Below are 24,521 nucleotides of genomic sequence, written 5' to 3' on the forward strand. Positions count from 1 at the left end.
AGGGAGCAGAGATCAGTGACACTGTCACTAGGCAGAACGGGGAAATGCTTGTTTACATTAGCATCTCCCTGTTCATCCTCTTCGTGAGGCGATCGCGGGTATCCCCGTGGCGATCGAGTCCGCGGGACCCGCGACCCGACTCACGGAGCTCCCGGCCGGTGCGCAAGCAATGGCACGGCAGCAGATTTAAAGGGACGTACAGGTACACCCATTTGCCCAGCCGTGCCATTCTGCCAACGTACATCGGCGTGCGCCTGTCGGGAACCGGTTAAGACACCTCTCATTATCAGGCAAATTAGCAGGTATCGTTTCAATAGCAAAGACTTTCAGGTCTTTTGATTTCTTATGTCTGAGCAAAGTGCTGTGGGACTTTACGGTCCAGAGATCCATCTTCAATGAGTCTACAGATCTCTTAAAAATCATCTGGCCCCTAACAAGTTGGAGGACACATGGAGCCAGATTGCTGCATGTCCCTTTCTTTGATAATCACAATGGGATCTTCTAATGTAAGAAGCCTAAATGTTTACCTTCCCAGTTCATTACCCATGGCCAGGCCAGCTTCCAGAATGCAGAGGGTACTACGTACTCCCTTGGACAGTCTTTATCACGTGCTCTACCAAGCACGCAATCTACAGTCTAACCTGTCCCTGTAATCCATAGCAGCTTGCTTTTGGAGGCACCCGAGCCGAACCGCTGCTCATTGTGTCCATTCAGACATTGAGCCGTGGCTCGGCCCTGCCCCCTCTTTCTCCTCATTGGCTCACTGACTTTGACAGCAGCAGGAGGCAATGGCTCCTGAAAAATGATAGGTAACCACTGTAGACTACTTGCAGATGGCTCTCTGAACCATAGTGTTCCACTGCACAGAGGAGTTGGTGTGGTTTTTTTTTTTTTTTTTTTTTTTTTTGAGTATGAGTAATTTGCAGCCGGAACGGCCAACCTTTTTGTTGCCCAATGTTTATAATTTATATTGTTTCAATGTATATTTTTTCCTTGATACGAGCTGCAGTATATGTCCTAATAGTTTTTCTTTACCTTTGTTGATTGCGGATTCTATTGATTTTTATTCTAATAATTGTATTAGTTCAATCTATCATGACTTAAACACTGCAGTCCACAAACAGTCACCACCAAATTTAACTGAATTTGAGCAGTTCTGTAAAGAAGAGTGGGCAAATATTGCAAAGTCTAGATGTGCAACGTTAGTAGAGACATATCTCAACAGACTAATGGCTGTAATTAAAGCAAAACGTGGTTTAACAAAATACTGACACAAGGGGGTGATCCTTTTTCCAACTCTGTGATTCCGTTTTTGAATTTTGTATTTTTTTTTCTGACATGTTGTTGGTGTCAGCAGGATAAAACAAAAACTGTGTCTGTCTTCATTCAGGCTGCAAAGCAACAAAATGTGATTATTTTTAAGAGGGTGGGGGGGGGGGATTCTTTTCTATACCCACTGTAACTGGCCCCAGCTAGACATTTACATGTACAAATGTTGCATGGTAACAAGCTTATTAAACCATTAACTCTGTTTTATCAGATGTTTACAATAAAGCTCAACCGAAGGTCCCTATGCAATTTTTTTTTTGCCTCACTCCCCCCATTTTTTGAAAAGTTTGGTCCGCCATGTGATCATGTAACACCACTTGCTGATATAGACAAAGTCAGATTTTCTGCATCAACTAAAATTATTCTGAAACTATTTTTGTTTTGTTGTCACCATTGCCAAGCAAGTTTGTCTTAACCCTTGGTGTACCAATTCATTTATTGAACTAAAAAGCCATGCTCTGAACAGTATTGTATTTAGTTGTAATCAGTCATGTTTACATAACTTTAGTTTATTTTATTTTTTTACTGCAGGACTGGAATACCTTTCTCTTAAGATTTAATAATCTGGACTTTTGTATATCTGAAAATGAAACCTTAAAGCATATTCTTAATGATACCAGCCCACCAGAGAGTACAGTCACCACTGGCCAGGCTAGGTCATCCACACAGACCCCCCAGGCATTGGAAGACACCGGACCTATAAATATCTCTGTAGCCATTACCCTGACGTTGGATCCTCTGAAACCTTTTGGAGGCTACTCTCGTAACATCACGCATCTCAGTTCTACCATTTTTGGTCATCAAATTGGACTTTCAGGTATCCATAAAGTTGTGACCTGTTTAAAAGAGAATTCTAAGCTTCAGGAATATATAATATGCATTGCTCATACGTGACTTAAAGTGCATAATTGAATATTTTATTCTTATCACCTTCCCAATAATATGCAAATTATGAAGTGGAAGTTCTCAGGTTTGACCTATCTGCTAGTAGAAAGCACCTAAAACATTTAAAAAGTAAGGTTACATTAAACCGCTGCATGTGGCCTGTTTTCTTTACTTTGTACTGATGTGTTGGAGGGTTAGTTGAGCATATACAGTACAAACAAAGGATCAATTGGCTGTTGGAGGGGAAGGTGATCACAGGCCAGGATCTATTACCTTGGTGCCCAACCTGTGGCCCTTTGGTGTTTTCAGTGGGGCCCTCGGAGCTACAGTGGGAGTTGTGATTTGTAATAGGTCTGCAATAGCTGTGATCACTAGCAGTTTCATGTAACATGTCCCCAGTCTGAGAGCTTAACTCCATTTTATAACAACTCCTGTAGCCCAGTCAATGACCAGTTCCTCTTGTACATCTTCAGTCTGACAGTCTTTTGTAGCAATACTTATAATAAATAAGAAAGATAAAGTTTGATGGTAGGGGGCTGAGGAATATCGCCATGTTTCATGTTACATCTTAAATATGGTTGTAATGTGAAACATGGTTACAAAGTTGGACTATGCGTTTAAGCTACCTTTGGGGAAGGTTTCTAAAATCTGCATGGAATAGGAATGTTTAACATAACTAACCTGGACAAACTGCAATATTTGCAAGTGCAGCTGACAAAATGCTCTAATTTGATCTAAGAGATCATGCGTTGAAGCAGTGTATAAAATATATCGCTTGTCTCTCTCTCTCTCTCTGCCTCACTCTGTTAGCTTTGTGACAGATAATGGGTAAGAATGTAAGTATAGCGTAGAATATTGTTCCACAATGCATGGAACATTGTGTAAACGGTTTCTTTTTTTTTTTTCTTTTATGATACATTTGAAAATTTTAAAGGCTTCTAAAGGCTCAAGGTTTTGTATGCATGAAGGTAAAAAAAACAAAACACCCATGTGCAGCAGCCCCCCTAATACCTACCTGAGCCCCATCGCTGTCCAGCTATGTGCACAAGAGCTTTGGCTTTCTGGGGAATCTCCCTTCTCCTTGGTTGAGACAGCAGTAGGAGCCATTGGCTGCTGTCAATCATAGCCAGTAAGCCAATGAGAGAGAGGGGGCAGGGGCAAGCTGCAGGTGTGTGTGTATGGACATGCAGACCAGTGGCTTGGGAGCGAACCTGCTTTTGTGCCCCCATAGCAAGTTGCTTGGCAGAGAGGGGCCAGGAGCGCTGTTGAGGGACCCGAGACGAAGAGGATCAGGGCTGCACTGCACAGAGCAAGTAAGTATACACAAAAATGCCATTTTATCACTTTAATAACTCTCAGTAGTATCCATTCTGTCTACCCATGCTTATTTTTGTTAGGGCCTGGGATAAGCAATCTGTAGAGATCATATAGCAGTCTGAAGAAACACAACATTTTAAAACTTATTCATCCAAACTTGGCCATACCCATATAGTTTTTTCCATTCAGCCTGTGGGGTGAACAAAAAAAAAAAAAATCTAACCGATTCTTCTATCCACCTTACACAGAACAGATGGAAGAATCTCCAGCTGTCTACTAGCTGTCAAAATTCCCAAACAGTGCCAGCATCTAACTGGATGCAGGTCCTGTTTGGCTCAACTTTTTCCATTCCGCTCCTTCAATTATTCAATCAGGGGATGTCGGGAGGAAGCTGACAGGGTCACCCACTGAAAGTATTTCAGCTGGTTTATTAGGGACTGGGAAAAATTTGCTCGGTGCATGACCAGCCAGCTAGAAGTCTTAAAGGTCTTTCTCATTCCATAGGAAGTCTTTTTGTTTTCATGGCACAATTCCAATACATTTGTATAAAAATTGAAGAAACGTACACAAAGGCAAAATGTGTTTTTGTTTTTTTGTTTTTTTAGTTTTGGGTAGAATACGTACGGATTAAAAACTCGGCCAGGTATTGCTGTCTGTGTTCCCACTAGTGGCCATTTTGTCCTGGTGACCATTGTCTCTGCGTCAGAAAGTGATGGGAAATTCCAATTTTTCAAAAGTGTCATTAGATCAAAAAGTGGTGGAAAATCCTCTAAAGGGGGACAATTCTCTTAAGTTGAAAAAATTCATTAACTTTGCATCTCCAAGCCAAGACGTGAAAAAATTTTTTCCAGCAGGACACAGCAAAAAATATCCCGATAGGGGTTTACACTTTCCCGCTCGTGAGAGAAGGGTGATGTAAAGAAATTGCCATTAGGTTGACTATTTCACTGCTGGGATTTACAGTGTACAGTTTGGAGCCATGCTCTAACTTTTTGTGCCTAGGAGCCTTCGAAGCCCAGGCCAAAATTAGCAGCGCCAATATGCATTGATTAACCTGACAATTATTTGCCATCTAGCAAAGTGTTAACTTAGCTGTCAAAAATATTACATTTATTAATGTAACCTCCGCACGGTGCATCATGTTGAGTACAGTTAACATAGGGATGTAGTTTAAATATGGATATTATACTTGCTCAGAGTCCAAGAACCTCCAAATGATCAGGATTGATGTTAAGGCTTTGGTTTATGTAAAATGTATGTCATTTTAGATTCCTGATTGGTTTGTTCTGTGACTTTTTTTTTTTTTTTTTTTCTTTCATCTTATGGAATTGTTCATCCTGCTTTTATTGCTCTCTGAAGCCTGTCTATTTATATCTCCCTTTTGCTTCCCTATCGAAGGAAGAGAGTCCCATGAGGAAATGAATATAACGTTCACTCTGCCGGCTGCCTGGAACTCTGATGAATGTATCCTCCACGGGCACTGTGAACAGGTGGTATTTACTACTTGTATGACTGTGACGGCAGTGAGCAGCGTGTTCCCAGTCACTGTGTGAGCAGCTTATTTTTCATTAAAGTCGTCGTCGCAGTATGCTAATTATAGCCTATTATAAAGAAGACATTAACGCATTGTCTTGTTTGTTTCAGGCAACCACCTCACTGCATTCCCGAAACGTACAGCAATGCCACCCTGTGGTACAAAATGTTCACTACTGCTCGAGACTCTGGCACAAAATATGCACAGGACTACAACCCTTTCTGGTGTTATAAGGGAGCTATTGGGAAGGTGTACCATGCATTAAACCCTAAGCTTACAGTTATTGTTCCAGAGGTGAATACACGATATATACTTGCACTGTTTTCCTTCTAATAATTAATCAATGACACAGCTTACCAGCTCCATGCACATATACTGTGCATTTTGTGGACTGATCAGATGTTGCTAGCTTTTAGAACTACTTGACCTCTGGAAGGTTTTACCCCCTTCCTGAGCAGACCTTTTTTTCCTATTCGACACTGCGCTACTTTAACTGGTAATTGCACAGTCATGCAAGGCTGTACCCAAATTAAATTATTGTCCTTTTTTTTTTTTTTTTTTTCCCCCCACAAAAAGAGCTTTCTTTTGGTGATATTTGATCACTGCCTGGGTTTTTTTTTTTTTTTGTGAAATAAACGAAAAAAGACAGCATTTTGAAAAACAATATTTTCTACTTTTTGTTAGAAAAGATATCCAATAAACTCGTAATTTGTCATAAGTTTACATCAAAATGTATTCTGCTACATGTCTAAGGTAAACAAAATCCCAATAAGCGTATATTGATTGGTTTGCGCAAAAGTTATAGCATCTACAAACTATGGTGTATAATACAGCTGGAATTTACACAGCTTTTACTTTCCAACTACCACACTGCCATCACATTTCTTGAGGTGCCAAAATGCCAGGGCAGTACAATATACCCCCCCCCCCCCCCCCCCCCCCCAAATTACCCCTTTTAGGAAAGTAGACAGCCCAAGGAATTAGCTTCGAGGCATGTTGAGCCCCTGGAAGATTTTTATTTTTTGTGAAAAGTTTTTGAATAAAATTACTTTTGTGTAAAAAATAAAATTTGCGGGTGCAACCTACGTATGCGTTCGCTGTGTGCGAGCAAGAGGGGATGGGGCGCTTTTAAAAATTATTTTTTTCGTTTATTTTATTTTTACACTTTTTCCCTTTCATTTTTTACTTTTTTGATCACTTTTATTCCTATTACAAGGGATGTAAACATCCCTTGTAATAGAAATAGGGCATGACAGGTCCTCTTTACAGAAAGATTTGGGGTCTAAGTCCCCACATCTCTCCACTATGTTGGAAAGCCTGAGATTCATTCTTCTCCCCGAAAACATGGGAGACACTGGAGAAGCACGAGTGCGGCGGGGGGCGTCCCCTCCCACTGCCTGTAAAAGCAATCAAGCAGATAAACAGCCGTCTAGATGGCTTTTACATGCGAGGGAATCGCCGGCTGAAAAAAAAAAATATCTGGATGATGCCTGTAGCTGCAGGCATCATTCAGATATCTCCACTTCAAGTCCTCGATGTCATGACGTCCACCTAAGGAGAAGTGGTTAACATAATACAATTTTCTCTCTTTTTTATATATATATATATATATATATATATATATATAAGTATTCAGACCCCCCCTTAAATTTTTCACTCTTTATTATATTGTAGCCATTTGCTAAAATCATTTAAGATAATTTTTTTTTTTTTCCTCAATGTACACACAGCACCCCATATTGACAGAAAAACACAGAATTGTTGACATTTTTGCAGATTTATTAAAAAAGAAAAACTGAAATATCACATGGTCCTAAGTATTCAGACCCTTTGCTGTGACACTCATATATTTAACTCAGGTGCTGTCCATTTCTTCTGATCATCCTTGAGATGGTTCTACACCTTCATTTGAGTCCAGCTGTGTTTGATTATACTGATTGGACTTGATTAGGAAAGCCACACCTGTCTATATATAAGACCTTACAGCTCACAGTGCATGTCAGAGCAAATGAGAATCATGAGGTCAAAGGAACTGCCTGAAGAGCTCAGACAGAATTGTGGCAAGGCACAGATCTGGCCAAGGTTGCAAAAAAATTTCTGCTGCACTTAAGGTTCCTAAGAGCACAGTGGCCTCCATAATCCTTAAATGGAAGACGTTTGGGACGACCAGACCCCTTCCTAGAGTTGGCCGTCTGGCCAAACTGATCTATTGGGGCCTTGGTGAGAGAGCTAAAGTAGAACCCAAAGATCACTGTGGCTGAGCTCCAGGGATGCAGTCGGGAGATGTGAGAAAGTTGTAGAAAGTCAACCATCGCTGCAGCCCTCCACTAGTCAGGGTTTTATGGCAGAGTGGCCCGATAGAAGCCTCTCCTCAGTGCAAAACACATGAAAGCCCCCATGTGATATTTCAGTTTTTCTTTTTTAATAAATCTGCAAAAATGTCAACAATTCTGTGTTTTTCTGTCAATATGGGGTGCTGTGTGTACATTAATGAGGAAAAAAAATGAACTTAAATGATTTTAGCAAATGGCTGCAATATAACAAAGAGTGAAACATTTAAGGGGGTCTGATTACTTTCCGTCCCAACTGTGTGTGTGTGTAATAAATATATATATATATAATACGCACACACACCCACAGGGCAGTGCAACACCCCCCCCCCCCCCCCCGCCACACACAGGCTTGCAGTGCAGCCATTTTAATAGTAACTGTACAGGTGGTACAATTGGACCACCCCTCTCCACCTACCTCCTTCCGCACATCTAAGGAGTGGGGCAATGCATGTTTCAAGGCAATCCCAAGTGGGTGGGCTCAAACCCTCTCGGCCCACCCTCGGTGTGCAATGCACCGATGACTGGACCCCGTGGCTGCAGGAGAATGGGAGCTATGACAGTGTGCCATTGGTATAATTGGGGTTTGAACAAGATGTGTGCTGGGAGGAAAGGGGGGGGGGGATTGAGAGCATATATGTGCTGGATTTAGGTCTGAATCATACATATGCCTCCAATCTCCCCTCCAATCCATGATACCTATGCCTCCAATCTAGGGCCGAAACAACCAATTGATTATGAAAATAATTGTCAACTATTATCATAAACGATTAATCTGCCAGCTGATTAGTTGACCTGCATACAGAATGCATTATTTGTTTACATATTAGGAACTCCAGTACAGCGCCACATACAGCTCAGTACACCATTGATAGATGTTAATAAGTGACTGAGAACTTGTGAACATGAATATGTGATGAGCAATGCCTCATGGGACATGTAGTCCTGGCCAGGAAGTGAGTTGTTCTAAAGGCAGATTTTTATTTATTTATTTTTTTTACCTTGCTATAGGGCCACTCTATACTATACTTTGCAGCTTGCTATTGGGGCAATCTGAGGGCAGGAAGATCCAGAAGCCTCGGTGGGGGACCCCTAAAGAGGAGAATCAGGGGTGCTTTGTGCAAAACTGATCATATCCATGAGAAAAAGTCTCAGCTTTTAGTACTACTTTAATATAAAATATTTATATCTCCCTTTCCACCCTTCCTATAGGTTCATGTCTGACTCCTAGTTAAAATGCCCATATATCCTACTTCTGGGTGTATTTATTCTATATATTACTTTCATTGTTTCACAGTATAAATTAATCCCTTATAGTAGCGATTATCTGCTCTTTTTTTGTGCTATAAAAGGAAAAAAAATGTATTTTTTTAACCCCATGATGGCAGGTGATACAAAAAAAGCATGCTGCTGCTACTAAACGTCTATGCATTTTTTTGGTTCTTTTTGCAGAAGTGCACTACCGTTAATTTAACATGGTTTCCTATGGGAAACATTCACATCTATGCTTTTTTTTTCAACTGCTATTTGAAAAGGGTCAAGGACTTTTTTTTAATGCAAAATGGTGCTTTTTTGGTTTAATAGACTTCAATGGAGAAGTTGCAGAAAAGCATGTAGTGTGTCTTTGCAGCAATTTGCGTTTTTTTTTTTAATCTGCCCAACAACAAATTGGCCAAAAAAAGCATAAAAAATGCATATATATATATCTATATATAGATAGATAGAGAGAGAGAGATATATAGATATCTATATATAGATATCTATATCTATATATAGATATATATATAATATATGTGTGTCTGAGGAAGTGCTAAGCATATGTGGGTGAAGTTTAAACAAATGCAGTAACAGCTCTTTTATTCCTCTTTGATGCACCTTTATTGACCATATGGGTGTATTCAAATGAACCTCAGGACCTTTCCGTTTGTTGCCTTCATATATAGTTAGTCATATTGTAAGAAACCTCAAAGGACTGATTTCTTTTGACATTGGACTTCTCAAATATGTGCTTTCTTTGTGATTATAGGATGACCGCTCCCTTATTAATCTGCACCTGATGGATACCAGCTACTTCCTCTTTGTAATGGTCATCACTATGTTCTGCTATGCAGTCATCAGAGGTCGACCAAGCAAGATAAGGCAAAACAATGCAGAATTCTGCCAAGAGAAGGTAATTGCCAGATGAAAAATAATAAAACCTGTATTTTAAAGTGGTTTATGAGGCAGCAAGTCTTAATAGTGGGTGGGTAAAAGTGCCTATACATTATGTTTTTGTTGAAGCATGTCCAAGAGCCCCAGGGCTTTATTCATCAAGCAGCTGTATGTCCACAGCCCATCTAATTTTTTTTTTTTTTTTTAATTCTAAAGCACATCAGTGTGTAGATCTATCAAATTTGTAGAGAATATATGATTATCTAAAGCTTGAACAAGTTCCCATAAATAGATTAGGCAAGCCCATTCGCTTATCCCCAACTCTCGCTATTCAATTGCAAGGTGTGAGAGATGGAAGATGGTTGGAACAGCTAGCGGCCACAAGTGCTGATGTGACACAGTATGCTGGGGTGGTCTGCAAAAATTGGATAGATGTTGTATCATACTGCCACTTACAGGAGGTTTGGACTCTGGAAAACAAAAAAAATTGTACACCAGCTCCATATACCCCATCCTCTACTCAGCCCATATACCCCATCCTCTACTCAGCATGCCTAAAGTTTTTGTGCTAGTGTCCTAGGTGGTTGAACCCCTTTCTTCAGCTCTGCTAAGAAAAATGTAGCTGTATTTGTTTTTGCTGGCCTCCTATTTTTTTTTTCCTTTTGTGACCTTTTATTTATTTCAATAAAATTCCCAAATTGCTGCTTGAGCTGGTCTCTACATAGCAGCTATCCTAGATCGGATTATCCTCAGCAACAGCTTTGGAGTTTGTACCACCAACCCCCTGAACTCAGTGATTGTAGGGCCAGCCTGCAATGTGACCTTCAGGCACTGGGCTCTGTATTGTGGTGGTTTCCAGACCATTGTGTACTGTATTAGCAGCAGAGTGCTCTCCAGGTCCAAAGTTAGGGTAACACCTGAGGTTGTGCCACATCTTTGAAGACTTGGTAAACGAGGCCAGTCAGGCTGAAGTTCAGGGAGGTACTTTACTGTTGCACTGTTGGGCACCTGTTCTGCCACTGACGGTTTTATTGCAGTAAGGTTTAATGCTGGGGGGCCCAAGCATTTATGTAATCCACTAGGTGGAGTGCTGCATGAGCATAAGCTCTTTCCTGCCATTCAGAAGCCACATCCTGCTCCTGAAACATGTGGATCATCCTGTCCCATTCCACTGCCTGCATAAGTAACATGGACACCTCTTGCTGCCTGAAACCCTCATCAGCATGAGCTTACTGGGTTTGTGAGTACGCAAGGCTTTGACTCTTATTGGGCCTAGTTGCTTCCCACTGTGTGGCACAACATGTAAACACAGAAGATAGTATTGTGACTTTGGTTGGCTTATACTCGGCTAGTAGTTATGGGGTTGTTTACCTTGTATCTACAGGAGAAACTTGCACCTCTAATTTTGTAGCTAGGACCCATATTTTAGGGTTGTCCTCATCAGTGTCTTGTTCAGCTGAGCCCTCTACCATGTCCACAAGGACTACCATTTCTTCTTTGGACTTTTTGTCTGTTTATGCCCAATTATTGAAGCACTCTACTCGCAGAGGCTCCAAGCACACGTCGGCGCCATTTCCGGCAGAGTCTATCTCTGACCTTTCTGGACCTGTGAATGAAACTGAGGCCTCTGTTATTATCTTTGATTCAGAGTCTCAACAGTCTATTCGTAGAGAGGCTGTGTTTGAGTCACCTGCAGATAACCCAGATTTACAAGGTTTTGTTAACCTGATTGATGCAGTGCATTCTACCTTGCACCTAGAGGATCAACCACCTTCAGGCTCCAGGTCTTTAGAGCTCCCACAGCTGCAACGACCTTACCATCACACTCGCTATTTAAGTTAGTCCTCTATAGGGACCAGAAACACCCTATAGGTCCCTGGGTTACCCCTGAGAGTGTTTGGAAGATTTTCTCAGTTGACAGGGAATTTATAACCTAGTGGTCACTTGAGTGATCCTTAACAGGCATACTACTAAATGGGTTGATGGTGTTGCCACTTTTAATAATTTCACCGACAACAGTTTAATTCTCCTCCTTAGATCCCAGCTTGAATTAACTAGAGTGACTGACCTGGGTTAGAAGTAAATTGGATATGTCAAACCATGCCTCACTCACATCTTCAATATCTCTCTCTCTGTACTGGCACCTTCCCTTCCCCTCTAAAACATGCCCTGATCACCCCCATACCTAAAAAGCCCTCACTGGATATCATCAGCCTGAACAACTTAAGACCCATCTCCTTGCTCCCGTTTGCGTCAACTATTAGAACGCTTAGTTTACTATGACAGTGCTCCTTCAGTGTGACCTATAACTCTGTTTCCTCCTCTCCACTTCCTCTTTCTGTAGGGGTACCTCAAGATTCTGTCCTCGGACCCCTTCTCTTCTCTATTTACACCTCCTCCCTTGGTTTGTTAAGGGCTTCCAGTACCACCTCTACTGATGACACACAAATCCTATCTCTCTACTCCTCACCTCACTCCTTCAGTCTCCTCTCACGTTACTAACTGACATATCAACATGGATGTCACACCACTTCCTCAAACTCAATCTTTCTAAAACTGATCTCATAATTTTTTCTTCAGCCCGTGCCCCTCCCCCTGACTTCTCCATCATGACCAATAATACAACCATCAGTCCCTCTCCTCATGCCAAGGTACTAGGTGCAATCCTAGACTGACCTGTTCTTTGAGCCCCAAATCCAATCACTGTCCAAATCGTCCAGACTTCACCTCTGAAACATCTCCAAAATACGCCCCTTTCTAATCGTCAAGACCACTAAGCAACTTATTCACTCCCTTATCTCTCACCTTGACTGTTTAACTCCCTTCTCATTGGCCTACCTCTCCGCAAGCTATCCCCTCTTCAGTCTTCAAACACTAACAATAACATGCAAAGCCGTTCATGATTCTGCCCCGAGCTACATCACCAATCTTATCTCCAAATATCGCCCAAACCATCCTCTCCGCTCCTCCCAAGACCTTCTGCTCTCTAGCTCCCTTGTCTCCTCCCCCCATGCTCGTCTCCAGGACTTCTCCAGAGCCTCTCCCATCCTCTGGAACTCACTACCCCAATCTGTCCAGCTATCTCCTACTCTGTCCACTTTTATTTGATCTCTGAAAACTCTCTACAGGGTGGCCTATCCTGCCTCCAGCTAACAATCGAATCTTATACTCCTCATCAGTTCATCCCTCACAGTCCCTACTGTTTTGTTTCACCAGCCCCTCCCTCTTAGATTGTAAGCTCGCAGGAGCAGGGCTTCGCTAACCCACTTGTTTTGAATTGTACTGTTGGTGTAGTGTCCCCCTACATTATAAAGCGCTGCGCAAACCGTTGGTGCTATATAAATCCTGTAATAATAATTAATAATGTCAGAAAGGGTAGCTGCACTTAGAGGACTCCTTCATTGCTAGAGTAGGCTCTTGTTTCATAGAGAAGATGGAGCACGTGTTTTGGGCATTGATGATTCAGCCAAGAAACATTTGACTTGGTTACCCATCGAGGGACTTTTTCTCTTTTGACCTGCTCTTGACATTGTCCGACTACACTGGTGGTCAGATCATGCTCCTGCTTCAGCACATTAGCTCTGTGGAATGGGCAGAGAAATCTAATCCTCCCTTTTTTTACTACAGCAGTAGTTGCATGTAGACATTCAGAGCCTACAGCCAGAGGTTTTCTAACCCCCTCCCCCTGTTCAGCCTTTTGCCTGAAGGCGCATCCCAACTTTGACAAATGGTGGACACTGGAACTGGGCATCTCTTTCCACTGTCCCTCTTCACCCTTCTGATATTACCACTGTATATTACCAAGTTTTTGTCTGAGTTTTCCATGTCCTGCGACATCTGATTTCTACTCTGGTAGGAGCTTATCTTTTGGAGTGGTATTCCACTCGGACTTGCTCTACTCCCTGCAGGGGAGTTTTTTACCTTGTGGTTGTACCTTTTCAAATTACTTGATACTCAGTCCTACCCCTCTTTTTTAGGGACAACTTATCCTACAAGGTCAACAGGGACCAGTCCATAGAGCTGCCTTCCCTAATGACCTCACTTATCAGTGTCCTTCAGCAGCACCAATCCCTTCTCACAGCATTTCTCATGTCCACCCTAGTGGTTTTTTGGCATCCTTTCCAGAAAAAAGTCATTTTTTTGAACCCGTCAGAGTCCTTTGATCTGTGGACCTTTTACCCCTTCCTTATTTGTCAAAGGAGGGGGGGACCTTTTTAGTATCTTCCTCAATTCTCATGTGGACTCATCCTTTTGAGAAACCCCCTCTGTTTGGAATCCTGGGCTCTGGGAGAGACATTCAGTTGGTCACTTTGGACTAAGGAGTCCGGAGTGTAAACTGCTGGTCTCTGGCATCCTCTGAGGTGAGGTTGAAGGGTGCAGCCAAGCAGGCCTTGCACAACAATTTGGATGCCAAGTACCAGTTTTCAATTAGGACTGTCCATCTGGCACCCATTATTAATCCCGCCACCCGGCCCAGGCGGTGCAGGTCTGGTCAGGCCATGGGAGATCTCTCCCTGTCGGCCCATTGCTTTCCATGCGCAGCCTGTTCTTTTGGGGCAGCTGGGCCCCAGGGATTTTTTCCCCTCAGAGAAAGGTGCAGGAGAACCCTTCCTGTGGAGGAGCACGCTGCATAATAGGGTGGGAGAGTCTTAAAGGAGCGTTGTATAATAAAACCAGGCGTGCCTAACACTCCTGGGTTCAAGAGTGCATGATACACAGGAGGGTAATAAGAAAGGGGAGTTATTGCCAACTAATTGGGAAAGAGCTAGTTCAGGTCCACATCCCTATTACAACATGTAAAGACTAGGTTCGTCAAAGTGGGACTTTAATGGACCAGAAATGCTCAAGGAGTAGGGAATTTTATAAAAATACAAATTTATTACAACATGTCAGCAAATTTTATACAGTTGACACACAATAGTGATAAGAATACACATGAAAAACAAACAATACACATAATACAAAAAAGGAGAAGGAAAGCCCAGATCGACTGTCGGAAAGAAAAGAAGAAATCCAACGCGCTTTGACGAATGAGGTAGAGGTCTTCTTCAGGGTCAATGGGCTGACAATTTCCAGATCAATACATACAATCTATAATATCAATAGATACAAAATTACAAACACATGTCAAAATTCATAATTTAACCACTTCAATACAGGGCACTTATACACCTTCCTGCCCAGACCAATTTTCAGCTTTCAGCGCTGTCGCAGTTTGAATGACAATTGCGCGGTCATCCATCACTGTACCCAAACTAAATTTTTATTTTGTTCCCACAAATAGAGCTTTCTTTTGGTGGTATTTGATCACTTCTGCGGGGGTTTTTTTTTTCTAAACAAATAAAAAAAGACTGAAAATTTTGAAAAAAGTTTTGCTTTTGTTTCTGTTATAAAATTTTGTAAGTTTTCTCTTTCACTGATGGGCACTGATAAGGCGGCACCGATGAGGTGGCACCAATGAGCAGGCAGTGACGATGGGCACTGATATGCGGTACTGATGGGCACTGGTAGGCAGCACTGATGCAGCACTGATGGGCACTCATGGGTGGCACTGGTGGGCACTGATAGGCAACACTGGGCACTGAAAGGCTGCAAAGATGGGTTCTTATGGGTGGCACTGATGGGCATCCCTGGTGGCACTGGCAGTGGTAGGCATTGTGCGTGGGCACTGATTGGCAGCTGCCTGGGCACAGATTGGTATTTCCCTGGGGGTCTAGGGGGCATACCTGGTGGTTCAGTGTGGTGGCCATCCTGGTGGTCCTGGGTGGGATCCGAGGGGGGGCTGTGCTGATAAACAATCAGCATAGACCCCCCCTGTCAGGAGAGCAGCCGATCGGCTCTCCTCTACTCGCTTCTGTCAGACGCGAGTGAGGAAAAGCCGATCACCGGCTCTTCCTATTGACATCGTGATCAGCCGTGATTGGACACGGCTGATCACGTGGTAAAGAGTCTCCCTCAGAGACTCTTTACCTAGATCGGAGTTGCGGTGTGTCAGACTGACACAACGCAACAAAGATCGGCGCGATGCGCGCCCTCGGGGCGCACAGCGGCTTTATCTCCTGAGGACATCATATGACGCCCAGTCAGGGTATTGAAACCACTTTGCCGCCGTCATTCTGCTATATGGCGGGTAGCAAGTGGTTAACATAACTTATAACATAACGGTTATGGCAGAAGAACATGTGCATGCAGGTATCCATACTGACCTCACGTGTCTTATGTGTCAATCAGAATAGATTCCTAGCTCAACAGATGGGAAACTAGAATGCCAGTAAAATGCCATGTAGCCAAAGCAAGAGGGAAAACCGAGCTGTGGCCCTGTAAAAGATTTCCCCCCCCCGTGTTCGCCTGAACCTGCCTTCCAAAAGGGGGCCTGAGCAGCGTCAAAGGAAGATCCAACAAAAATCTAGGTATATGCAAAAACCAATGATGAATCTATTTATACTATAAAAAGTCATACTATAAATCAAAACTTTAATGCACCAAAACAATGGATGCTCAGTAGTGTCGCCTATACCTGTCATTTAGAGGTTTGTAAGATGAATCTATCACCGTGGAAGTTGCTCCATAGCGCAAAGACAGATCCCACTGTAGAAGGCCGCTGGTAGTCAAACAAGGCTATGCCGCATATGAGGTTTGAGAGGAAATAATGCTCACAAGTATCCAAAGATTCTGTTGTGGAACGGCAGCTTACTGTATATTTTTGTGCCACATCCAGTAATAAGCTAAACAATTAAACAATGGACCCCCTAATGTTGGACTTTTAAGGCACTTGAAGAAAATATTACAAAATATTAATACCAATGTAATGTATTAAATTTCAACATTAAAAACAACAATAGTATAACCAATACCGTACAGAATGCATAACAGACATTTTTACATGTATGTACACAGTTTCAGAAGTAGTCTTGCACCCTACAGTTTCAGAAGTACTCTTGCACCCAAGTAACCAAAGGTTGAATTAGCAGCCAGACCTACAATCAAAAATATTATAAGTTTGTATTGTACCAAGGGACCAGAAAATTAATCCGAAAGTACACAAAAGTTAGAGGATAATGGGCCCCAAACAGCAGAAAATATCACATACCTTGTAAGCCTTATTGATGTCATAGATGTGGCAGTTCCTCATGTGTCTAAGGAGCTACCAGGAGCATGTGAGGTTGTCTGTTTTTAAATGGTGGCCATAATGAGAGAGGAAGGTGTGGTGAGTGATGTCATCAAAAAGAGGCCTCCTGAATGCAATTACGCGATTGGCCCCCTTGAGCCGACGGCGCGCCAAAGACACAGGTGTATCCGTTCGTGGTGACGCTGGGACACAGCGCCACCAGCAAGTCACATCATCGCCATGAATTGATGCGAATGAGGTCATCGCGGGCAGACGTCGGATCCGATCACGTGACGGCACGGCTTTCTGCGCCGCCCCCCCACTGACACATGAAGGACAAAGGCGTATTCAAGCAAACCATGCACCAAAGTCTGAAAGAAGCTGTCGTAACCACCCCTCCAGGGGGCGTTCTGTGTGGCCTGAGTGCACCAGCTGGGAAAGCAGAACAAACGAACACGAGGGAAAGGGGGAGACAGAGGGCTCAGTTAGGCTGTGGCGAACCATGGACAAAAGATGTATACAAATGCATTGAAGAAAGCAGCCATCTGAAATGGGGAGTACATTAGCCACATCGGGTGCCAAAACAGAAAAAAAAAAATACGAAAAAGAAAAGGGGGGGAAAAAAGAAAAAGTAAATAAACTGAAAAATGTTAGATAAAAATCTATATGTAATTATAATATAATGGCAATTGACACATATGGTCCATATGGAAACCCAACCACATTGATGACAATATAATTTGTCAGATAACTGACTACACATCATACAACACTATTGATGGACCAGCAAGCCAATACTGTATATACTGTCAAAAATTGTATAAATTATTACAGAAATTATACACACGGGGGACAAATATAGTAACAAATGAATCTGAAACAGAACGGCTAAGGAAGTTAGTCATTTTCTGCACCACCCTGAGACGAATCCTTCCAAAAAGGGCTTATAGGATATAGTCTCGTTTAGGCCAGGAAATGTAGTGGCATTGAATTTAAAGATCCAGCGTTGTTCACGTTGCAACAGTGTCTTATTCCAGTCCCCGCCTCTAAGGCCTGGGTGTACACTATCAAGTATTAAAAATTGGATCCGTGGGAAGGAACCTCCGTAGAATTGAGTCACATGTCGACCAAGTGGCAGATCTGGATTGCATAATTGCATGCTACGAATATGACGGTATGCTCCCTGCCAAAATTCCATTGCAATTGGAATTCCATTCCATTTTGGCTCTCTGCTAAAATGGAATTTTGGCAGAGAGCATACTGTCATATTCGTAGCATGCAATTATGTAATCCAGATCTGCCACTTGATGTGACTCAATTCCATGGAGGTTCCTTCCCACGGATCCAATTTTTAATACATGATAGCGTACACCCAGACCTTAGAGGTGGGGACTGGAATAAGACACTGTTGCAATGTGAACAACACTGGATCTTTAAACTCTATGCTACTACATTTCCTGGCCTAAACGAGACCATATCTTATAAGCCCTTTTTGGAAGGATTCGTCTCGGGTGGTCCAGAAAATAACTAACTCCCTTAGCCGTCCTGTTTCAGATTTATTTGTTACTATATTAGTCCCCCATGTGTGTAATTTCTGAAATAATGATTTATACAATTTTTTACAGTATTTACGATATTGGCTTGCTGGTCCATCAATTGTGTTGTATGATGTGTAGTCACTCAGTTATCTGACAAATTATATTGTCATCAATGTGGTTGGGTTTCCATATGGACCATATGTATCAATTGCCATTATATTATAATTGCATATAGATTTTTTTTTTCTAAAATTTTTCAGTTTATTTTTCTTTTTCGTATTTTTTTTTTTTTTGTTTTGGCACCCAATGTGGCTAATCTACTCCTATTTCCGATGGCTGCTTTCTTCAATGTATTTGTTTACATCTTTTGTACATGGTTCTCAACAACCTGAGCCCTCTCTTTCCCCCTTTCCCTCATGTGCGTTAGTTCTGCTTTCCCAGCTGGTGCACCCAGGCCGCATGGACCGCTCCCTGGAAGGGCGCTTACCACGGCTCCTTTCAGGCTTTGGTGCATGGTTTGCTTCCATGTGCCTTTTGTCCTTCGTGCGTTAGTGGCGTCACGTGATCCGATCCGACGTCTGCTCGCAATGACGTTCGTGGCGGTGCCGTGACCCAGCCTCACCGTGATCGGATACACCTGTGTCTGCGGCGCGTGTGGTTGCATTCGTGTGGTTGCATTCTGGAGGCCTCTTTTTAATGACATCACTCACCACACCTCCCGCTCTCATTATGGTCACCATTTAAAAACGGGCAACTTCACATGCTCCTGGTAGCTCCTTGGACACACGAAGAACTGCCACATCTAAGACATCAATAAAGCTTACAAGGTATGTGATATTTTGCACTGTTTGGGGCTCATTATCCTCTAACTTTTGTGTACTTTGGGATTAATTTTCTGGTCCCTTGAGACTATACAAACTTATAATATTTTTGATTGTAGGTCTGGCTGCTGTTTATTCAACCTTTTGGATACTTGTGAGCATTATTTGCTCTCAAACCTCATATGCGGCATAGCCTTGTTTGACTACCAGCACCCTTCTACAGTGGGATCTGTCTTTGCGCTATGGAGCGACTTTCATGGTGATAGATTCATCTTACAAACCTTTAAAAGATAGGTATGGTTATCATTATCACCTGTTTGGACGACACTACTGAGCGTCCATTGTTTTGGTGCATTAAACTTTTGTTTTATAGTATGACTTTTTATAGTATAATCGATTCATCATTGGTCTATTTCATTTCTTTCTGTTTTTGCATATACCTAGATTTTGGTTGGCTCTTTGACGCTGCTCAGGCCCCCTTTTGGAAGGCAGGTTCAGGCGAACACAAGGGGATCTTTTACAGGGCCACGGCTCAGTTTTCCCTCCTGCTTTGGCTAAACGGCATTTGACTGGCATTCTAGTCTCCTATTTGTTGCGCTAGGAATCTATTTTGATTGACACATAAGACACGTGAGGTCAGTATGGATACCTGCATGCACATTTTGTTCTTCTGCTATATATAACAGTTATGTTAAATTATGAATTTTGATGTGCGTTTTGTAATTTTGTATCTATTGATATTATAGATTGTATGTATGGGTTGATCTGGAAATTGTCAGCCCACTGACCCTAAAGAAGACCTCTACCTCATTTGTCAAAACGCGTTGGATTTCTTCTGTCTTTCAGTTGATCTGGGCTTTCCTTTTCCTTTTTTGTATTGTGTATTGTTTGTTTTTCATGTGTATTCTTATCACTATCGTGTGTGTCAACTGTGTAAAAAATTTGCTGACATGTTTTAATAAATTTGTATTTTTATCAAATTCCCTACTCCTTGAGCATTTCTGATCCATTAAAGTCCCACTTTTTGAGGAACTTAGTCTTTACACAGAAGGGTAATATGCACAGAATGCAGGGTCCAGGAGTTTGCTACACTTCTGCCCCCACATCCAAAGTTCACCTCTGCATCCTTCTCTTATAGATCATCTCAGCAGCCACCTCCTTAACCCTTCCTCCACAACAGCTAAACTCTGTTTCACAATGCAGCTGCTTCAGCTTTGACCCCTGCTCCCTCACTGCCCTTACCTATGCACAAACACCCCATCCTCCCCTTTCCTCTAGCTGTTGACCTCTCAGAAGCCGCTGATCTCAGTGTCCCACACAGTCCATTTGCAGCTCTGCCTCTCCACTACTGGACAAACACAGCAGCAATGAGATTGTCCAGCAGGGGGCGTCAGGATCCAAGCACCAGGCTATTTTTAAGCCAGCATGGGATACCCTTTCTGAAGCCTATAAACACATTCGTGCCATGGCAGCTGTCCCTCTGTGTCTGCCTTGAGTGCTGTGAATGGATTTTCTGAGGGAGCTGCCGGGAGAAGTGCACTGTCATGTGTAGCACAGAAGTCGGGCTTCTGTGTTTACAAGTGACAGTAAATAGTGGTGACAGTGAACCTGGCCAGCCTGGGCCTATATTAAGGTAGGGACCTGGAGTTGCAGCTCCAATTGCCCCTACCTTAATCTGGCCCTGTCCCTTAGTCATGGCAGTTCCTGTCTTGCACAGGGTTTTACGTCATCTAAATTTGATTTACGTGTTGGTCCTTCAGATACCCATGAAATGCGGATGGTTCCCAGATTTGTAAGAGTCTGTCATTGACTGTCGTCCCCCCCCCCCCCCCTTTTTTTTTTTTTTCTGTCCCAACCTCCTGTAGGCAGCAGTATAACCTGACTGTTTCTGAACACTGTGTCCCTCAGTTGACCTGAAGAAAATGATTTTACATTAGGTAAAAAAGTCCTATTTTTTTTTTTTTTTTTTCCTGTTCCAAAGTAAAAAAAATTTTACCATTTTTTATTTTTCAGGTTGCTCTTTCTGAAGCATAGCCATCCTTCCTGCACCATCAGATATGAACTGGAGTCATTGCCTGTTGACCCCACCAGGAGAATGTGTCATGTGTCCTTCTAGGGGGGAGGGAGGAACACACAACTTCGCAATGTTGGTTTCTTCCAACCAAAGACATTTCAAGTGCCTGTAACTGATTTGTACATATTTATAAATAGGTACATTTAAAGAAGCTTGGTGCAAATGTACTGCATCGCAGGAACTTGTGTTTTACTCCTTGTACCTGTGGACTAGCCATTGTTTTCTTGTGTAGATATGTTTAGTGGCTGTGTATAGTGGGCAGTATGACTTGCCTAATTCATTCATATGTTTAATGAATGAGATCCTGATCTCAAGCAACACTGCACTTATTTGTTTTTCAGTATCTAGAGAAATGATACCTTTTGAATTAAAGGATGAAATGTTGTTGCTGCATGGAAAAGGCCTTTATTCTGTTAGCTGTATGTCTAAAAGCATCATTCTTCATAGCACACCAGCTCTGGAGAGTCTGTAGATCCATTAATTATTCAAATGTTGGTTTGAATGTGAAATCATAATCATTACAGAAATAATTGGACCTATTTGCAAAGCATCTATTTGTAATGTGGTCCTACCAGTAGTATCTTTAAAGTTGACATCATTAAAATTGAGCAGAGCCACTTTTAGTGACCGGGACCCTGCTACATGTATTGGAGGTGCAATTTTTTTGCCATTCAGAAGAATAAAATTATTTAAATTATTTTAAAAACTCTGGAGATGGCAACTTTCATTTTTTGCAGATCATCTGCCCCCCCATACCTTTTTCATTGGCTACTTTGGAAAGGACATACCACATATAGTAGTATAAAACTGCAGTGGGCAGGAAACCAGTAGCTGTTGCTGCTGTAACAATGCATTGGCTGCTTCCTTCTGCTGCCTACCAAACTCGGCTGTATGTAGCTTGCTTACAGTAACAGTTTTGAGAAGCAGATTGCCTGACGTAGGGCAACCCAAAATTGTGTAATGCTTTTGGTAAATGCTGTTTGCTTTTTACTAATGTTAACACTGACTTCAACAAAGGAAAAGGCAAAATGCTGTCTGGTTAAGTATATCTAAACTGTCTTTAGGCCCCTTTCACAGTGAGGCGGTTTGCAGGCGGTATTGCGCTAAAAATACCGCCTGCAAACCGCCCCTAAACAGCCTCCGCTGTTTGTTCAGTGTGAAAGCCCGAGGGCTTTCACACTGAAGCGGTGCGCTGGCAGGACGGTGAAAAAAGTCCTGCAAACCGCTTCTTTGGAGCGGTGAAGGAGCGGTGTATTCACCGCTCCTAAACCGCTCCTGCCCATTGAAATCAGTGGGACAGCGCGGCTATACCGCGGCTATAGCCGCGCTGTACGAGGGATTTTAACCCTTTTTCGGCCGCCAGCGGGGGTTAAAACCGCACCGCTAGCGGCCGAATACTGCTGCAAGGACGACGGTACAGCAGCGCTAAAAATAGCGCTGTTGTACCGCCGACGCCCCCACCGCCCCAGTGTGAAAGGGGCCTTAACGTTTTAAAGTAAACTGTTCCCTTTCGGAATAAGTATCTGCATTTCAGGAGGACTGTAGATTCCCTATAATGCTGGTTTTACACCTATCTCGTGGAAACTCACAGTAATACATGGGTATGCATGCACTGCAGTGTGGTGCAATTAATTTTGAATGGCACCATAACCTACATCCTGTGCTTTGCGGTGCACTGCATTTTCAAATGGGTGCATGTACGTTTTTATATGATTTGAAGCATGTTAACAACCTGACAGCTGCCTTGAGATAATGCACCTCACATGAAAAGGGGCCCTGTGGCTGAATCAAACCAGCAGATTTATTACTCACAGCACTTACTGACTGTAGTGAAAACTTCTTTAGGCCCTAAAATATTAGCTGTGTTGTCTCTGTTCATTTTACAAACTGCATTTTTTTTAGTAAAGCAAACCAAAAAAAGAAGCAATTTTTATGTTTGGAAACTGATAGTAATGTCTACCATTTTAAAGAGATCAGTGATGTAGATCTAGTATATTCCAGGGGTTATGCTGAAAAAACACAATAGACATACCATTCATCTAAGAGCCACAGGTGGCAATACCAGTCACTTCAGCTTTTCCTTCTATTGTTTGTTCCTTGACCTTGCTTGACAATGCAGCTCCGCCATGGAGAGGAGGCTCGGCACAATTCAACATGTCCTGTCTTATCAGCAATGAACAGTTTTGGGTTCTTTTGAATGAATCCTGGTCATCGCCAATGCCAGCTGTGCTAGTTTTTCGATTTTGTCTCCATTAGTCTTCAGTCTCTGGAAACTGTGGCCTCCTGGTTTATGTGGAATGCTGTTTGGTTTTATGAATAAAGCTATCCCTGGTACTGTGACTCTGACTTATCCTATATTTATCGTAAAAGAATACAATAAGTATAATTGAGTTTTAGTTAAAGCCTAATATAGAATGTGTATGTTTAAAATAATAATAATCAAAGTTAAATAGTTTAGTATATGAAGCTAATAAATAAGTGGTATTTTAAATAAAATGCTTATCTTAAAAGTAATAATTAAATGTCTATGTTGGAGTTCCAGAAAATGGCTGCTGTGATGGAAGGGTTGCTGTAGGCAGTGAGCAGCTTGATAGTAACATTCCTCTAAGTCGGGAAGTGTGCACCTCCTCCCCCTTCCCCAAAGGAGAAACACAGTTTGCACAGCACCTCCAGATGTTTGGCTGTCCTTTTTACAGGCTGCTCTGGGGAGGAAGTGGGCAGCGCCAAATGCTGAGTACATAGAAACAATGGGTGCAGCCTCTACTCCTCTCTGGATTTCACTGCAAAGGTGACAAAGGGGGAAGTAGTGCCACAAGGTACAATAGTCTTATTATGCAGTGCTATAGTTACTGGGTGGCAAGGAGGTTCTAGCTGGTATAAAGGTGCAGTCACTGGTGCTGGGGTTCAGTGTCAGTGGTGCTGGAATGCAGGCAAGTTCAGCATTAGGGGTGTAAACTTCAGGACTGTATCACCTCCTGATCTAAGATATGTGAAAGGGTCCACAAACTACTGGTTGGCAACTGCTGGTCTAGGGTACTCATTGCTATTCCCTTCCCCCATCTTTGGTATCAAAGACTGCAATAATAAACCCCAGCACTGGTGTCAGGGATCGCTATATTAACCACTTGCCGCCCGCCATATAGCAAAATGACGGCGGCAAAGTGGTTTCAATATCCTGACCAGATGTCATATGACGTGATCAGGATATTAAGCCGATGCGCGCCCCCGCACCGCAACGGCGATCTAGGTAAAGAGTCTCTGAAGCCTATCAGTGCCACCCATAAGAATTCATCTTTGCAGCCTTTCAGTGTCGCCTATCAGTGCTGCATATCAGTGCTACCTACCAGTGCCCATCGTCAGTGCCACCTCATCGGTGCCTCCTTATCAGTGCCCATCAGTGAAAGAGAAAACTTATTTACAAAATTTTTTGAACA

At 42.5% G+C, this 24,521-nt stretch overlaps 1 protein-coding gene across 1 annotated transcript in view; it reads left to right on the plus strand.

Moving 5' to 3' along the window:
• The window catches only part of TMEM248 (transmembrane protein 248), a 100,571-nt gene extending 77,144 nt beyond the window's left edge, over positions 1-23,427 (plus strand). The window contains exons 3-7 of the mRNA XM_073616757.1: positions 1,861-2,146; positions 4,930-5,080; positions 5,176-5,359; positions 9,422-9,565; positions 21,027-23,427. Coding sequence (XP_073472858.1) covers positions 1,861-2,146; positions 4,930-5,080; positions 5,176-5,359; positions 9,422-9,565; positions 21,027-21,047 — 786 coding nt within the window. The 3' untranslated portion in view covers positions 21,048-23,427. The remainder of the gene's footprint in view (positions 1-1,860; positions 2,147-4,929; positions 5,081-5,175; positions 5,360-9,421; positions 9,566-21,026) is intronic.
• The last annotated feature ends 1,094 nt before the right edge of the window (positions 23,428-24,521 follow it).

This window comes from Aquarana catesbeiana, linkage group LG02 (assembly GCF_042186555.1).
Source record: "Aquarana catesbeiana isolate 2022-GZ linkage group LG02, ASM4218655v1, whole genome shotgun sequence".
Classification (NCBI taxonomy): Eukaryota; Metazoa; Chordata; class Amphibia; order Anura; family Ranidae; genus Aquarana; species Aquarana catesbeiana.